The sequence below is a fragment of the Lepisma saccharinum genome, chromosome 1 (assembly GCF_977018435.1).
Source record: "Lepisma saccharinum chromosome 1, izLepSacc3.1, whole genome shotgun sequence".
NCBI classification, from domain to species: domain Eukaryota; kingdom Metazoa; phylum Arthropoda; class Insecta; order Zygentoma; family Lepismatidae; genus Lepisma; species Lepisma saccharinum.
In genome coordinates this window covers 73,783,304-73,801,627 of record NC_139229.1, presented here as the reverse complement: position 1 = coordinate 73,801,627, position 18,324 = coordinate 73,783,304, and the positions used below count along the sequence as shown (strand labels likewise).

At 38.1% G+C, this 18,324-nt stretch overlaps 1 protein-coding gene across 8 annotated transcripts in view; it reads left to right on the top strand.

Annotated features, from left to right (window-relative positions):
• LOC145996494 (very long chain fatty acid elongase AAEL008004-like) overlaps nucleotides 1-18,324 on the top strand; it is a 305,519-nt gene that overhangs the window by 247,802 nt on the left and 39,393 nt on the right. For all 8 annotated transcript variants that reach the window (XM_083133011.1, XM_083132998.1, XM_083133007.1 and 5 more), the window contains one exon: nucleotides 7,050-7,210. In XM_083133011.1, coding sequence (XP_082989137.1) covers nucleotides 7,150-7,210 — 61 coding nt within the window. In that variant the 5' untranslated portion in view covers nucleotides 7,050-7,149. The remainder of the gene's footprint in view (nucleotides 1-7,049; nucleotides 7,211-18,324) is intronic.

Below are 18,324 nucleotides of genomic sequence, written 5' to 3'. Positions count from 1 at the left end.
CCGTTCCCTAATGATAATATAATGATTGAAAGTCAACAGTCGTTTAAGTATTAATGTCTTTGACGCAGTTTGGGAAATTTGCCACGATAATCCGCCAAAAATGCTCGGCATCGTTGCAAGAGAAAATTCAAATATGAAATTGAACATGCCATTCTCACTTCAAGTTCGTTGAGAGACATATATTATCCTTCCATGGAGGTGTCCAAATTATGTTTGTCGAGAAAGATTTCCGTAGTTAACAGAAAGTAAAAACTTATGTTAGTCTAAAAATGAACCACATCTGAAGAAAGAGAGATTGAAAAATAACCTTTGCGTTTTTTGGCTACCGTTGGCCTCCGTGGCGGAGTGGTTAGCACAACGCGCTATGACGCCAGGTCTTCCGGGTTCGAATCCCGCCGTGGATGTTCTTTGTCAGTGTTCCTTCATCATATCATTACTCATCCTCATCTTTGCGATTAATCAAAAGAAGCAGAAAAACGAAGTAAAATAAACGAAATTAATCGGTCATTGGTAAAAGTTAATCGTGTAACGCAGATCTGAACGAAGCATGTTCGAGCCCCTAGTAAGGATTTTAAAAGATAAATAAATCATATGCCAGTGCAAGGTCCAATATGCGTGTGTTCGAAACAGCGCTGTAACAAATAACTTCTTTAAAATTATTTTACTGAAGTATAAGCATCCTCGAATATCTAATGCGCAAGTTGTGATTTTTTTAAAAATCAATGATTTCACACATACGTTTGTAAAACATCTTGCATTTCTTATGATAAAGAGCCACTGCTTTTGGAATATCCTATATGTAACAAGCGTTCTTGACGAACTTTGCCCTCAGATCAACTGAAAATATGCACTATTTCGGTCTCTATATACAAGAGGTCCCATAAGGTTTGTAGTTTAAACATTTTTGAATACATAAAAAAGGCTATATGTGTAATTTGTATATCAATTTGTAAAGAAATATTGTTATTAGAATTGTTCTGGAATCCTGGATGTAGGAATCAATTTGAATGGGAATGTATTAGTCAATATAGTTAACTTTTTCCATTGCAAAACAAAAAAAATATATAATTAACACAAAATTTCTATAATTTACAATCTAAATATTCACTTGCACTATAACATTTCTGCTTTAATAAATAATATATATGTACATTTTTTAAATTGCTTTTGAACCTTGTCATGTTCTTCTCTGCATTTACTGCATTTGGTAGATGGTTGAATTGCCATCTGTTACGGTTCTTAAACTAACGTTAATCAGGTGAAGTATAGTTGTTTATTTCGGGCTTGTATGCGTATGTGTGCGAATGTTCTATTGCGCTACGTGTCGTAATATTTTTTTCCCATATCATCGAAAATTTATTATTTTTTGAATTTTTTTCCAGCCGGCAAGTTTCTTTTATTCGGTTATTCTACTGTAACTGTAACAATATGAACACAGTTTTGCTTCTTTTTTTTCAAATTTGAAAATAACTATGGTATTTTTCGGGATGATTCGATTCTTGATTGATTTTTGTTATTGAGCGTCGCTTTTCTAGCACTTTTCGCTTTCGCGACGATGAGGATGAGTGATGTGATGAAATCTATGAACGGACACTGAACAAAGGACATCCTCTCCCAGACGAGGATTCGAACCCGGGATTCTCGGAATGACTGTGATGAGTCGACCGAACGGTTCGACGCTAATGTGCACAGTTGAAGAACGAGAGGAATTGAATATTTGGGTACTATGAGGGATGGTTCCGGATCTGCAGCGGAACCCGATAGAACCCATTAGAATTTACGGGTTCCTAGACCTGGAACAACCCTGGCATAGACTGGCAAAGAGATGCCATGGCAGAGGCATGACGTTCAGCAACTAAAGGAGAATTTCATTGCCTGAGAGAAGCAGGACACTTAACCGGAATGTCCTACCACGCTACCCGTTGGATAACTTCCAGATAGGGGGGGGGGGGGTGAAAGCTCCAGTCAGGAAAACAGCTTTGCGACACAGCCGTTTTTGAGAATCCCAGGGAAGAAATGGGAGAACTACAATCTGGCAAAACAATTTATAAATAAACGCACGAACGTGTGGTGTTTCCGGTGCATTGGTAAAAAAATTTCCGTTGCCACTGGTCAGTCGTGAGATTCCAATGAGTAAGAGGTGATGAGGAAATTAGACCTCGCACCAGAGGCTGAGGAATGACTGAGAAAGTGAATTAAATAACAGAGAAAGTTGTGTTCAAGGACACGTTGTTTAACCGTGCGCGAGAGAAATGGCTCATCTCTCTGATTTCAGCTGCAGATGGCTTTTCTTTCTATTTCCTTAGAAGTTGATGTTTGGTCTTGATTTGTATACTTATAGCCTGTAGGCTTCCGGTCTGTTATTCAAGTAAACGCTCGCTTGTGGAGTTTGCCTGGAAGGATACCAGTGGCACAGGGTGATTGAAAAGTCGATATGCAGAGCACACTATTCTTTTCTACGCCACATTCTTGAAGCATGTTCTAAGATCTCCGTAAAGACACTGCACGCAGTGCAAGCTGATAGGGTCAAACGCATTAACATGTGCATTCGCAGCAACGGGGTCATAGTGAACATGTTGTGTAACCACAAAACTGCTTTGTATGCTATGTATGGCTACTTTAGAATCACCCTGTCTCTCTAAGAGTGTTGGTATTTTCATTGCTTGTTTATTTTACGCTTTTCTACCACTTTTTGGCTAATCGCGAAGATGAGGATGAGTGATTTGATGATGGGATACTCACGAAGAACAGCCATGGCCAGGCCTGGATTCGAACCTGGGACCCCTGGCGTCGTAGCGCGCTGTGCTGACCACTTCGCTACGGTCTCGTTGTCTGTCTCCCCCCCCCCCCCTCTCTCTCTCGTCTAATGTTTATTCAATTGAAACATCTCACGTGCCCAACTTCAAAGCAGCCGTTGAGTTTGCGGACTTGGGACCATCCCAAAAATCGCCACTGGTGTCATTTTACTTGAAGAAATTATTTGCCCGTGGAAATCCCGCGTTACAAAACCGCTTTCGCAACGTTTGACGAAAGTGTCACGCGGGTAAATAACAAGCCGCGTCGAGGGATCAATTGACCAAGCAATCGATAGGCTTCACTTCCCCGATTGATTTTTTTCACTCCCTTTCAGCCAATCGCGTACGGCGTGACACGTGTTTATGTGTTTACACATGATCATGCACGCTCGACGATGTTCACGCAGTCATCTTCCTCCGATCCCTTCGCATAACTTCGCCCGTTAAAACCAGGGAACGGATTTATGTGTAAAGACATATTTGTCTATGCATGAAGCTGAATTCAGTTATATTTTGTATTATCTTCGCGTATCATGGCATGTAAACTCGAAAAATTCTGTTTTTGTTGACCATATTTTTACATATATTAAGTTTTGGCTCATATTTTACTTCTTGAATCACCTTTGAATGTCTTTCGCTAGTGTTGTCACTAACGATCCTGAAAACCCCTTTCTACATTTTGTTATTTATTATATTATTTCCATATTTCAGAACATTTCCCAACATATACTCCATATTCGCGCAATAACCACACATGTTCCCGTGTGACCGAAAGATTTGGGTGAATTTCTTGCAAGTAACTGACAAAGTCCGAAGCGACGTTAAACAAACGAGAGTTTGCGACATTTTTTGTAGCCTTTAATTACAAGATTTCTGTCACCCGAACGATAATATTCTTTTCTTTCTTCAATTTTACACCTCCGAACTGTTTGCTTTTGCTATTGTAAAACACTTGAAATTCCTGTTTATTTACAATAGTTGTCAACAATACAGAATGAGGGCTCAAGCATCGGCTCCTGCTTGTTACAAACGTTATTTTGGCAACGTTGGAAGAGAGTACCAAGTCGAGCAGCAGCCCACTGCCCCACCCTCGCTACTATAGTTGCATGCCCGACAGCAGCGCCAGAAGCAACGATTTTGTGGCACAAGCTGTGCATAGTAATAAAAATTACTGACTTAAATAAAAGTATATGTGTGAGATACAGGGTGATCCGTTTGAGATGTCAGAAAAGTAAACCGTTATATACAGGAGGTTAATGTAAGTACATATCTCTGAGTAGTTGGTTGTAATGTAAGCAGAAAGAATGTAAGTTTCGAATGAGAAGAGGTTTACATACTTCAGCCGTGTGGTGCAAGACATAGATGATGTCCTCGCAACAACAGCACGCACAGCGTGTCGTATGGTATGTGAATTTTTTTTAGTGTTACATGCACACTAGCACCGTTACGTGGCTGAAGTCTGTACACCTCCACTCATTAGAAATTTACATCCTTTCTGCTTACATTACAGCCAACTGCTCAGAGATACGTACATTAACCTCTTGTACATAACGGTTTATTTTTCTGACATCTGAAACGGATCACCCTGTCTATAGTTTTCGATTGACATTTATTTTCCAGGTATAGGCGTGTGTGTCCCTTTGCCCCTCTTCTGGATATCCACACCACAGTTGTAAACTAAGCAATATATATATATATATATATATATATATATATATATATATATATATATATATATATATATATAAACCTTAACACCAATTCCCTCCTTAGGGATGAATTCCTTAAAATCCCTTCGTAAAGAGGGCATACGTCATACATAAGGCACCCAAATGTCAATCTCACTTCCACGTAGTACACTCTTGAGTGCAGACTAACGAGGCTCTGGTGTCTGGACTCAGTCAGTAAAATCTTCTGTGGCACTTGGGTTGTGTGCTGTCCTCATCCATTCCATCTTATCACTATCTATCCTCTCATTCGCGATTAGCCAAAAGTGGCTGAAAAGCGAAGTAAATTATATCCAGTTGAATCAATCAAAGCTTCAGCCATAAGAGGAAGACGAACCCAAGTTTTCGAGTTTCTAGGTCCTATGGTTTGAGCTGTAAAACGTAGCAGAATAACAAACTTTAACACCCCTACACCCCTAGGTGTTGGATCATGTTTTCTGCGCCATACAACGCTGCACCATACAAAGAACTTTAGTCTTTGTTAATAGGTCTACAACGCACACTTCTATTAAAGGCTTATTTTGCTACTTTCTGTTCTCACTTTGCTGCAACACATGTCACATGAGAATTCTGAACAAATCCGTAGTGCCATGAGCCTCTCGCTTTAGGCACTTACCTGTTTTCTATCTTATGCAATGTCTTCACTTTTGATGACGTAATGATATGATGCATGATTCCCTCCCCCAAACCATGATTCAGCATACATATTGGAAACTGTGACCTAGAAATACACCTAATTGAAGGTATTATCACATTGCATATTTTGGACAGTAATTCCTTCATTGTTTTGCTTGATTTGTTTAGAAATGGGGCTGTAAGGGGCTTCTAGAAAGGCCCCCAAAAGTCAATCTTGCTTCCATGTAGTTCATCCCGGCAACTGCTTCTTGCAGGCCAATGAGGCTCTGGCGTCTAGACCTATGACCAGTTCAATCCTTAATCTTTTGTAGGACTGTTTTGTCTTCATATGTGCTGAGTCCCCCTTTACAGCTTCAGCTTTTAACACGAATAAGGAATTTGTAATCCTCACAGACAATGTGGATTTTAGTTACGGCAACGTAATGTGACGGGTGCAAAATAACCCAGGGGTTGAGGCACCCAAATATCTTATTTTGCTCAATCAATCAGTTGTTTAGAAATAGGGTCCTATTCTTGACGGAGGCACATTGCACAGTTTCAAACTGTACTGCTTTCAACTGTAGGTCCTGTTCTAGCCAATCAGAGCATAAAATGGTCGTAAAACAAACTTTGCCATTTGTTTTGTTTAAAAATGGACCAAACTTCAGAGAATTTATATTTTTTTATGCTGTATTTTTCTGTCGAAGAGTATTTTATATCCACACATTGCCCCAAATATTCCTCGATACCACCATAAAAAGTGTGCAAGAACATCAAATTGATACATATTTTACATGAAATTTATCTTGCATCCTCAAAAGAATATATTATTATCTGAATATAAAAAAATACATGTGACTGCATGAGTGGTTATGTCATCCATATTCTTATTTGATATATCCTATCACGGTTGATTATACCAACTCTCATTGTAAAACTACATTGAAATATAAAAATGGCATTTACATAAACAGACAAACAAATTATATATATTATATTTTGTGAAGTTTGGGGAATTGCAGGACAGTAGAGGAGAAGATCTAATAATCTTGCTTTTAATGACTGCCACTTAGCAATCCTACACTTCTATTTGAAAATCAACGATGTGTTTGTGTCCAGTTTCATATATAATAATATATTGTATGAATGATTGATTGATTGGTTTGGTGTTTTAAGTTCACTTTATGCACAATAAGGCTGATAGGGACTTCACTTACTTGACTTAATTCCTGTTGTTCCCTGTGGATCATAGCACAGGGCATCAACAAAGCATCTCCACCTGGTCCTACTGATGGCAATTCTCTTCACTGCATTCCAGCTCTTTCCTTCTTCCAATGCCTCAGCGCGAACAGATCTTCACCATGTCTGTCTCTTTTCCTTTCTCCCTGCGGATTCCAGTCTAGTGCCTCTCTCTCGACAGCCTCATTTTCTTTCCTATATGTGGGTATATTGATGGACAATGAGGCAAAAAGGAGCCTTATTGAATGGTATCCAGTGTCTGCGGAAATAATTGTGGCACATTTCAAAACCAATAGGGACTGGACCTACAGTTTAAAGGGGGATCACACCCGACAACGCGACGATGCTACCATGGTGCATCAGGGAGACCTATTGTATGAATGAAACAAAATTAAGCATTCCTTATGTTTTGTTTGCTGCTCCACACCAGTCAGTATGATGAGACACACTGTAGAGTGAAGGTGTGCTGAGTGTTATTTGAACCCACCCCACATAACCATGTGGTATACTACAATTCAATTGTGAAGAAAAAACTTCAAACTGCCTATTTGTGTTTTTCATAAGGTTATTTTCTTTTTTAGTTTTGCAGGTTAGTATCTGCATATCTTTACATTATTATTAGTGTACATGTGTATTTTGTATCAATGCATTTATTTACCCTTGTCCATTGCAGGTAAGGTGTCGTATCACCCCTGTGGACACCTGGACATACCCTTCATTGGACAGGGGAAGTAAACAGTTACCAGCAACACTTGTCAACACCCACTGCCAAGATGGCGGCACTCATCAGACAGATCATTGATGGCTACCATGAAGTTATGGAAAAGAATGGAGGTATTTGCCTATCTTTCAGTTTTATTTAGAATTTACAGTTTACAGGTTCTCTGTACACTAGAGTTACCAAGTTTTGATGATGCCAACCTGGGTACGGGTTCGGTATATATGTTTCAGTATGTTTCATCCTGGCAAATGATTCCTCCAGTTCTGAATTTATCAAGGTAACACAAGTAACGTAAAGTAATGAAGTACTGTTACAATTATTATTGTAATTTCCATAACATGTTACTATCATCACAAGTACCGAAAAAATAACAAGTTACTTTCATTACAGTACTCTCCCTAGTTCCTGGGACACATCAGTAACAAGCAAGAATATAACCATGACATTCAAAACTGTTATTTTCTCAGTCAATTAACAGTTATTTATAGTAAACAATATTCAATATCAGTAACGAGAACAAATTTGCTTGTCCTATAAAAATGTCAATAATATTTGTAAACTTTTTCATTACAAATGTAGATGTCCATTATCCACTTACATATTTCTGCCAATATGGATACTTTTGTACATTTTTTGGCATTTAAAATGGTGCAGAACAGGGTTCCCACAAAACCTGGAAATCTCAGGAAATTTGAAAAATATAAAATTCTCAGGGAAAATCATCTAGTCAGTCACTGAATCCCAGTGAAACAAGTCTGAAGGGCTATAATATACTCTTGTACTAATTATTACAACTTCAGTAACTTGCTTTACACAAACAATTTTAAAAGATAATTTAATAATAATCTGTGGCGCAACGGCCCATGAGGGGCAGGGCCTACCTACCGACTGCCAACCTCACTGGGAGATCATCCAATCACTTTCAGGGTGACGTGTGGTCAGTATGACGAACGTCCAGCCATTGTTTTAGGTTTCTTACACTACTCATACGTATCTGTCCACTTTCCTCATGATGGCCACCGGTCCCATACACAGGCCGAAATCTCAGGAGGAAAGTTGTTACTTCCCCCAGGAGATTCAAACCTGTGTGCATCCCATAGCCGGAGCCCAATGCATGGTCACGGTGCGGGACATAGGCTTTAAAGGTACATATATTTTGCATCACAGATTAATTGATATTATAAATTTTTATTTGTCAAGAAAGTTCTACACACACACACACACCCAGTCTTACCATAGATACTGCCACAAGGTTTTGAATGAAATCTTGTCTATACTTGGGTGTCTGTCTCTTCATGCAAGCCATGTGTGGAAGTGCAGAACACAATTTCTAGTTCAGAGAACTGAGTTCTGAACTGCCTGATAGCCAATCTGGGCTGGAAATAAAGTTGGGTACATTCGTCTTAAGACACTGCTGGGTTGTTTAAGCCTTATGATCTGATGCAGAATCCTGCTGAAAGCTTCACTCTAGTCCATGAAAGAGAGTATTGCTGAAATCCTTACCATTGTCTCCAGGACTGGTTTCTTGTACACTTGAGCAGATGTTGTTACCCCTTTCATGCAGAAATGGAGCTCAGTGATACCATTATCACTTACCCCTCCCCCACAAGCGTGGCCTCTGTACCCTTGGAGCCTTTGTACTAGCTTCTCATGAACTCTTGGAATACACCCTGTCATTTTGCACGTTGATAGTATTCTCAACAGCAAACATTTTTAATCAGTGGCCTGAATTCTTCTGTGCCTATTTTCTGCGTAATGTGCCAGCAGGCACTTTCCTGTTATTGCCCTCTAATGCTTTAACTCAGCTGTGAGAAAGTGAACTACAAGTCGCTCGTAAACTTTCAGTCCTAGATCACTTTGGAACACACGAGACATGGACATTTTAGCAATGTCCAGTTCACAGGCCATCACTGATTGATTCCATACATGATTTCCATACATGATGCACATACAGGCCTCCACTGATTTCACGGTGTCTGACTGTTCCTGTCTGAGCCTGTCATTTGCTGTTCCAGTGTCAATGAAACGCTGGATAGTACTACACACGAACCACTTGTATATTCAAAACTTCTGGAGGAACTTCAAAATTTCACTTCCTGACTTCACTACTTTACAGGGTGCTACAACAGCCACATGGTTTTTGTAATCTCCCAATTCCATCATGGAAGCTAAACACAAACATTTTATCACTTTTGCAGCTCAATTAGCACTGACTTATGTGTTCATTCATTACACAGTGGTTCAGATCCCACTTTAACCTGTAGGTCCAGCCCGATTAGCCTATCTGTGCATAAAGTGGACTTAAAACAATAATTCAAATGAATTAATTTTCTCTCTGGGGAAGTTGTTGACTTTGAACAACACATGAGGAGCCACCTTCCAAAGTTAACACAGCATTGTTGCTAAGATTGGGTGGGGATATGATGTGTTGGAAATTTATTTTGTGTACTGTAATACAGTGTGAAAACTCCCACAAAAACCTTAGTCCTTAATTAGCAGAAATATGTTATTTTATTTGTTAATTAGTTTCGTTATTGACTGATAATGATAAACTACTGTACAAAATTTACTAATATGCTTACTGATAATCCATATTCCTGACAGAAAATTGCAAATATTCCTTGAATGTTCGATGAATGGTTCATTCTTCCTTAATTAACAGTGGCGTCTCGTGGCCTCAAATTTGGCCGGGGCTTATTTTTTAAAGAATTTAAAATATAATGAAAATTCACATGAGTTACAAAAAATAGGTATTTTTTCTTCTAGACTACAAAACTGGACTTATTTTTTTGAAAGAATTTAAAATGTAATGACAAATTACATGAATTACAAAATAAACGGGTATTTATCTTCTTCTAAACTACAAAACTGAACTTATTTTTTTAAAGAATTTAAAATATAATGACAATTCACATGATTACAAAAGAAACAGGTATTGTTGTGAAACATACCTTTCTACGAACGTTGACTCCTGTTCTTCTGCTCAGCAAATTTTGTTATTACTTTTTCGTTGAAGCCCTTTATGTTTGAAATGTATTTTTCTCTATTGTAAGCAAGTGCCAAGGCATTTGGTCTGTCTTGTCCCATTGCATTTCTTAAGCAGGTTTTAATACGCTTCAATGTTCTGAAACATCGTTCAGATTCAGCTGTTGCCACTGGAGTTATTAAAACTATGTTTGTCATTTTTACTGTTTCTGAAAATATACCCTCTAAATAATTTTAAATAAAAAATGAATGCAATCTACTGATAGAGTTTATGTTTTTCAACTCTTCACTACAATAAAGAACACGAAGTTCCCTCTTTAGTTTTCCCTCTTCTATGAAGGGATAATAAATCTGGGAAGATGCCTCTGTTTAAAGATTGTTCTCTTTCATTATGTCCTCGTAGAGCAAGTTCATGTCGACTACAGAATTTTAAGCAATGGATAATTCTATTTAATATATGCCTATTTTTCCGGACAAATTCATCGTGTCTTGTAATTGACAGCCTATGTCCTTCATCAATTTGTGTTCGAACATCAACCCTGCCAAACTCACTCAAACATGGCGAATGAAAGCCACCAAAACACTACAGAACAACACGCGAGATCGAACGCGACGCGAAGGAACTAGCCCCGAATCAGCACTCAAATCCATTGGACTCTCCCCCTCTCTCTCTGGTAGCACGTGACCTGCACTGTAGCATAGGTGGGTGTAGGCCACACCTTGCTTTGCGACGTGCCCCGCAAAACGATAATTGACATCAATGCCGCTAGGAGCGCTGTCGTATCCATTGCAACAGACGATGAATTTACGTATGTAAAAATCGCCTTTTAAAAAGACTGTGTGATAGTTATGCGTTATGGTGATTGATAATTATGTCAATACGTCCATTTTTCTTTAGGGGCTAAGCCCCGGAAGCCCCAAGGGACGAGACGCCACTGTTAATTAATGAACATAACTTGGTGTTTGCAGTAGGTTTTGCCTTTGAAAAGGAGCTGCCTATTTAGACATTTACTTTACAAAACCATGACATGAATTATGTGTTTTTATTTATAAAAGTAATAACAAAATGGCAGAATATTTCACTAAATTACACACTATGTATAAATATATCAGATCAGTATTGTTAGTGATTAAACAGATACGCCATAGGCCATTGTAAAATATATATATATAAATTAGTAATGTATTGTGTATTTAGTACCCTGGAAAAAAATTTAGGATTCTGGAAAACTCAGGGTAAAATGCAGTTAAAGTTCATGTGGGAACCCTGAGAAAGTTATCGGAAACATTTTTAGAAAGCTGGTTTTCTGGTATCATATTTATCTCGCTGTACTGCCTCTCAGCTACTAATTAAATTCTTCATGAACGCACTTGCCCAAGGGTTTATCCAGAATTTTCCATCTTGGGGAGACAGGATGCAAGTTCAAGGTTAGGGGGTTTTGAGGGTTCAGAGCCCCAGTGGCGTAACCACTTTTCTTGGAATTTGATTTACAAGCACGGCTGTATTTATAGGGAAATAATGGGAAGGGTTCAGTTTTCAGTATTCCGAGGATAGTAAAATTAAAATACCTGTGTTATAACTAATAACTATTGACCATGGATGTTATTCACTAATGGTAAAATGGTTAATAATTACATTATTATTGAATTTAGACAATTTTCAGTGAATATTTCTGAATACCTCACTGTACATATAGACATGCACTAATTATATAAACAATTACAATATTTTTCATTATGTACATTGAGATTTTTATTTGCAAAATTTTCAAATTATATACCAAAATATAAATGTGCATTTTGAATAGTTTTTCGAAAATTTTGCTATTTTACAGATTATTTTGAACATAATGCATACCGTTAGTTATTCTGAAAATATGAATTAAATAAAATTATTGTACACCATTCATTATAAGTTATATTTTCAAATTGATTTCGTCAGCTGTTGATGCGATTATTCGATTAATGCAAAATGTTTATTAAAGCAGTGGGAGGGGTTTGGACCCATTAAACTCTCCCCTTATATATACGGCCCCTTATATATACGGCTATGGTTACATGTATAACTTAGAACTGTGAAGCATAAACATTTCAGTGCTAGAACTAAGTATATCCTAAGTTTCAAGTTTTTGCTCATAGAGGCCACTATGTTTGTGCCTAAATATAGAACTAAGCTATCTAAATGTGACTTTTCCTCAAAACCGTCTTGAATGGAGTTACACCATTTGCGCTTTGAACCCCTCAAAGGCAAATTTAGTGCCAAACTTACAATAAATTGGACTTTTGTGAAAAATTTAAGGAGGGGCGAGGGGTGAAAATTTGGATGTGGATAAATCATGTAATTAAGTAACAGTAGTTTTATTACATACAGATGCACAAAGAATGGACCTGCTCTATTCCATGTGTTATTATCATTGTTATTATTACTCTTGAGAGGAAATCTGGGGGTGCAGAGCATAAAATGAGGGGTGCACAAGCACTCCTTTGGTGCATATTCCAAATGAAAAAATTGGGATTTTGTTGGGCAGGGGCTGCTATTGCATCATTCCAGCATTACATGTGTGACATATACACATAAAATGTAAGGTTCTAGATGTGTGATTGGATTAAATTATTCATAATGAATTTATTTCATAGAATTATGAAGTGCTAACAAATGAAAAAACTTGAGTGTGATGGCATAACCTGAATGAATTAAAAGTATTAACAAAAGTATGTTACATGTGTGACGCTTTAAAAATGTTGGTATCAGTATCAGAAAGTATCTGTTGGAATTTTTCTACTGATACCAGCCGATACTTTTCCGGCATATTGGTCTTTCACATGGTCCGCAAGAATGCCACACAACACTTTTGCGGAATCTAATTATCCTGGAAATCGTGCAAAATTCAAACTTTGTTTGTATTTTGCACCAATTTTGCACAAAAAACTATATTTTGTGATTACATAATATGTATTTTAATATTCTGATGTAATTCTTAAATTTTCGAAAGCAAATTTCTTAGTAAATTGATGAACATAATTGGAGATGAATATTTACACAACAATATTGTTCAATATTTTGAACAAATTTTAACTTTTGCAATTTCCAAGTATCTGTATCTGTAAGAGTATCTGTATCGGTTCAAAGTTGTATCGGCTCAGCCCTCATTTAAACCTTAATGCAATTATAAACAATAATATTTTCCAGATTGATTGTTATTTACATGGAGTAGGAACACTTTTTTCGTGGAATGTCCCTATTCTATTTGTTACTAAGGGCCAAAATTTGTTATGGAGGCAGGGGCGGCGCCAGAAAAATCTGTAAGAGTATCTGTATCGGTTCAAAGTTGTATCGGCTCAGCCCTCATTTAAACCTTAATGCAATTATAAACAATAATATTTTCCAGATTGATTGTTATTTACATGGAGTAGGAACACTTTTTTCGTGGAATGTCCCTATTCTATTTGTTACTAAGGGCCAAAATTTGTTATGGAGGCAGGGGCGGCGCCAGAAAATTTCGACCGGGTGGGCAGGAGCTCCATTATGATAAATTAGGGTGGGCAGAAAAATGTAAGACCATATACTATAGTATATACGTATGTGTATGTAATACGTATGTATGTATCTCATCTCTCTTACACTCCCGATTTTCCTCTTACTTCTTTTCTCTTTCCTTTTCTTGTTTTCGCCTTTATTCTTTTCTAATCTATTCTCGCATCTTGTTCCATTTCCTTTCGCTTTGTCTCTGATGGACACAAATATTTCAGGGAAGTGTTTACCCATGCGCAGCCATACATTCTAATCACATTCTTTCATGCATGTTAATACAGTGAAATAAAATATGAATTAGGTTTAAGCTTGTGTTGCAAATACAGGGAGGTTATTGCAGCATGCCACCGCTTCAGCGTCGGCCGCTTGCCGGCCCAGTCATGCAACAGGTGCCGGCAAATTGCGTAACAGATAGCCCGTTACACAAACCGCTTGTTTTGTAATGTTTCCACTTTTCACAATTATAGTTACAATTACAACTTAAATAAGCACGTACCTTGCCGCAAGGATGCTGGAAAAGGTGTCCTCTAAAATACAAATATTTCTGGCACTTTATTTTTGACATGTAATCTTTCTTAGACACCGCTTCAGCGTCGGCCGCTTACCGGCCTTGTCATGCATCAGGTGCCGCCAAATTGCGTAACAGATAGTCCGTAACAGAAACAGCATCGCGGCGCATAAAGCAAACCGAAAGTGTAAAATTTTATTTAAAACTAATAATAATGATGATCACTAACCTTCTGTGTTATAAATGATGTTGAAAATGACCTCCTTCAACACCAATACATTTCCGGCATCTGCGTATGAAATTCCTCTGAACATCCATAAGCTCCTCAGGTGTGATTCTGGCAATTTCTCTTCTTATATTTTCTTTTAAATCCTCTATTGTACGCGGGTTATTCTGATACACTTTGTTTTTTAATGTTCCCCATAAATAATAATCACAAGGAGTAAGATCGGGGCTACGAGAGGGCCACAACTCAGTACTGATAATTCTGTCCTCAAAAATCTCGGCAATAAAATTAAGTGATTCATAAGCAGTGTGAGCAGTAGCAGAGTCCTGCTGAAAAAATGACTGCTGGCATTCAATGTCCGTTAATTGTTCAAAAAATGGTTGTAGTATGTCTCTTCGATACCTTTCACCATTGATAGTACCTTCATAAAAAATAGGCCCTATTATTCTGTGCGCATTCAAACCACACCACACACCAATTTTTGCAGGATGGAGCGGAACTTCATGCACAAGGTCAGGTTTTTCTGCGCTCCAATAGCGATTGTTTTGTGAAATAACTCGGCCATTCAATTCGAACCAAGCTTCGTCTGAAAATATGATTAATTCTGGATTTACTCTGCCAGCAACAATATTATCCAGCATCCAGTTACAGAATCGAACTCTAGTCGCGTGATCGCGCGGTTGCAATTCATGAACCACTGTAATTTTGTAGGGTTTTAATCTAAGTAATTTAGTGGCATTTCGTGCTGAGGATTTTGAAATGCCTGTTTCCTGAGCAAGCCGACGGAGGGATTTTTTTGGAGTATGTTCAAGTCGTTCACCAATTTCGTCTAGCTTTTCTTCCGTAAGAACACGTCGTCTGGAAACACGTTTCTTAGGTTCAAGAGATCCTGTCTCTCGTAATCTTTTAACGAGGTTGTAAACAGTATGTCTGTCCGGAACAGGATTGCCAGGAAATTTTCTTGCGAATCGCCTGACTATTTTTCTGCAAGAGTTCGTTTTCACGTAAGTATCGTACATAAAAACTCTTTGTTCAAGACTATATTTGTTTGGCGGCATAACTAATGAATGAATAACAATTAACACACGATAAAGCACTAGCACTGAACAACACGAGTACTGATAAACGCAAACCGAAGTGAACACGTCTAAACAACTGGTAGCCGACAGCTGTCGCATTCGCGTAGTATCGAGAGGCTTCTCGCGGCTTACCACTACTCCGATAAGCCGCTGACGCTCTTGCGACATCTGAGGAATTTCGCTTCTAGCGTCGGCTCTATAGACACTGGATGGACCAAATTTTGAGGGAAGCACAACAAAAGACTACTCTATGAGGATATGTAATGCTCCTGCCGCAACTTTGAAAAAAAAAAAAAATGGAAATTACGACGTTCAGAAATTTTGCGTAATTACGGGGAAAATAGAACTTTGGGATTTGGCCCCCGTTTCCCCCTGGACTCACAATTGTCGGAATTTACATAAAATGTTGCTTTTTGTTCATTCTTACATTTAGAATTTAAATTTCTTAAAAAGATGCAGTTGTTGAGCAGTTATAGCCTTTTATATTCAGTTTATCCCATAGTAGCAAAAGGGGAAAAGTGCTTATTTCAAATGGCGCTCTCAGAAAGAAAAACGCACACAGTGTATGATCGCTACTTTACTTCAAAAATATTCACACGTTAAAATTAAGTGACACTGTTAAATAATTCGTTTATCTGCGCTTTCGTTTTGCATAATAATGTATACGTAACCTCCCCCCTCGAAAATCTTGGGCACGCCACTGACTCTAGTGTTCAAAAGGATTAATCTTGTGTTATCTGCAAAATAAGAGTCACGGTTTTGTTTATTCGAAGGCAAGACAAGAATGAAAAATTGAATCCTTTATGTTGGATGAGTCATTGCTGTCAGAAGCGATATGGGCAGAAATAAAGTGCCAGAAATATTTGTATTTTAGAGGACACCTTTTCCAGCATCCTTGCGGCAAGGTACGTGCTTATTTAAGTTGTAATTGTAACTATAATTGTGAAAAGTGGAAACATTACAAAACAAGCGGTTTGTGTAACGGGCTATCTGTTACGCAATTTGCCGGCACCTGTTGCATGACTGGGCCGGCAAGCGGCCGACGCTGAAGCGGTGGCATGCTGCAATAACCTCCCTGTACAAGGCACATACTTGATTTTATGTATTCGGCGAAAGTGATAAAAAGTGCAATGGTAGACAATCGTGAAGTTTCTCGTAATTTAAATGCATGTTCCTGAGCATAGTATTTTCATCGTATGAGTTTTTGACTGAAAGAGTTTTCTTACTACTTGGGGGGGGCTCACTTTTCTTAGCACACAAGGTTTGTACAACTGACAAATCTATCTGAATGTTTGAAGTAGCGCAATTGGGTGCCAATATTTGAGGGGCAGAGACTTTTTATTGGTAACAAAGGCTTAGCATAAAGAGGCCATAGTGCGGGGGCAAAAAGTGGCAAACTGTGGTGGGGGGAACTTCATCCCCCACTTCCCGCACCTCCTAATCGCCGCCACTGAATGTTTGGATTAAAATGAACGTCTTATTAGGAAATATTTAAAACACACACGGAAAACCAATTCTTTGTTCATTGTCCATGAAGTATTCCTAGGCTAATGAAAGGCTATTTTGACAAAATATCACTCATAAGTAATAAACAAGTAAGATTGAAAAAAAATGTTCAGAATTGAAGAGATTATTAGCTAAGTTGCTATTCGTTTTCTGAACAGTCATGTTAGTAATGCGGGAGAAATAATACCCTATGGTTACATGAACATATTTTTTGAGGTAACAAAATTATTTAGGACACAAGGAATTCATTGAAGTTGATCACCGTACCATGTCTTGCGTTGCATGGCATGACCATTTCGAACACACTAGAATGTCAACCTCAATCCTGTGCAGCATACCCTGGAAACTTAATTCTCTCAGGGCAACGAGTCCCTGGCGCCTGGAACCACTGTCAAAGTAATAATTTATGAGGGTTTGTATTTTGAGTGTCAGCGTGTGTTTGTTTTCGCCCCTTCGTTAGTTTCATCTAATCACCATTGAACCTTACCGTCGTCATTATCAAAATTAGCAGAGAAATTACTTAAAATAAAACAAATCAACCACAACTTACTCTTCCAAACAATGGAGTTTCATTAGTTCATACCTCTTAGAAAGTTGAGGTGGTAATTTCAATTGCACAGCGTTTCATTAGTGGATCAAGGCAGCTAATTACGTGAACAATGACATTGTTTTCCCAGAGCCTCAAATATTTGTCTCAGGCAATCACTCTCTTATAATGAACGTATCTTCTGTGGTGATAAAATGACACGTTTGGTGTGAGTTCTTTCTGTATATATTTTTCCCCAATGGCATAACGCTGTCGTTACAATAGAGAGGTCCTGTGTTCGACTCCCCCCCCCTCTGGTGGAAGCACAATGCACACTGGTTCGGACAACACGTTAAACTGTAGGCTTAGTCCCGATTAGCCTATCTGAGCATAAAAGTGGGCTTAAAAACAGAGAAAGAAATTTTTTTAATGGATACTTCGTGACACTTTTTTCCACACATAATTGGTTTATTAAAATTTATTTACTTAGGTATTGTAGTGATTATTGTGATTCCTACATATTAGTAGAATGAATATAAAGTTGATATTTCGCATACCATATTGATATATGAAGATGAGAGGTATATAAAAATTGTAATGATATAAAAAAGGGACACTTCAATGCAGAGTTAATTAAAACTATATTATACTCTGATCACATCACCTCCAGATTCGGCCGAGATCAAGAAAGTATGGGGCCCTAACTCCACACACCCTATACGCCTTCATGGCGTGGTGCAGAGCACAGGGGAGCACTTTACATTACTTTTTTATTATACTCTCTAGCATACTTAAACCCGAAGGTTTATCGCTACAACAACACAAGCCTTCCATCTGTCCCTATCCGGGGCAAGATCAATCTAAT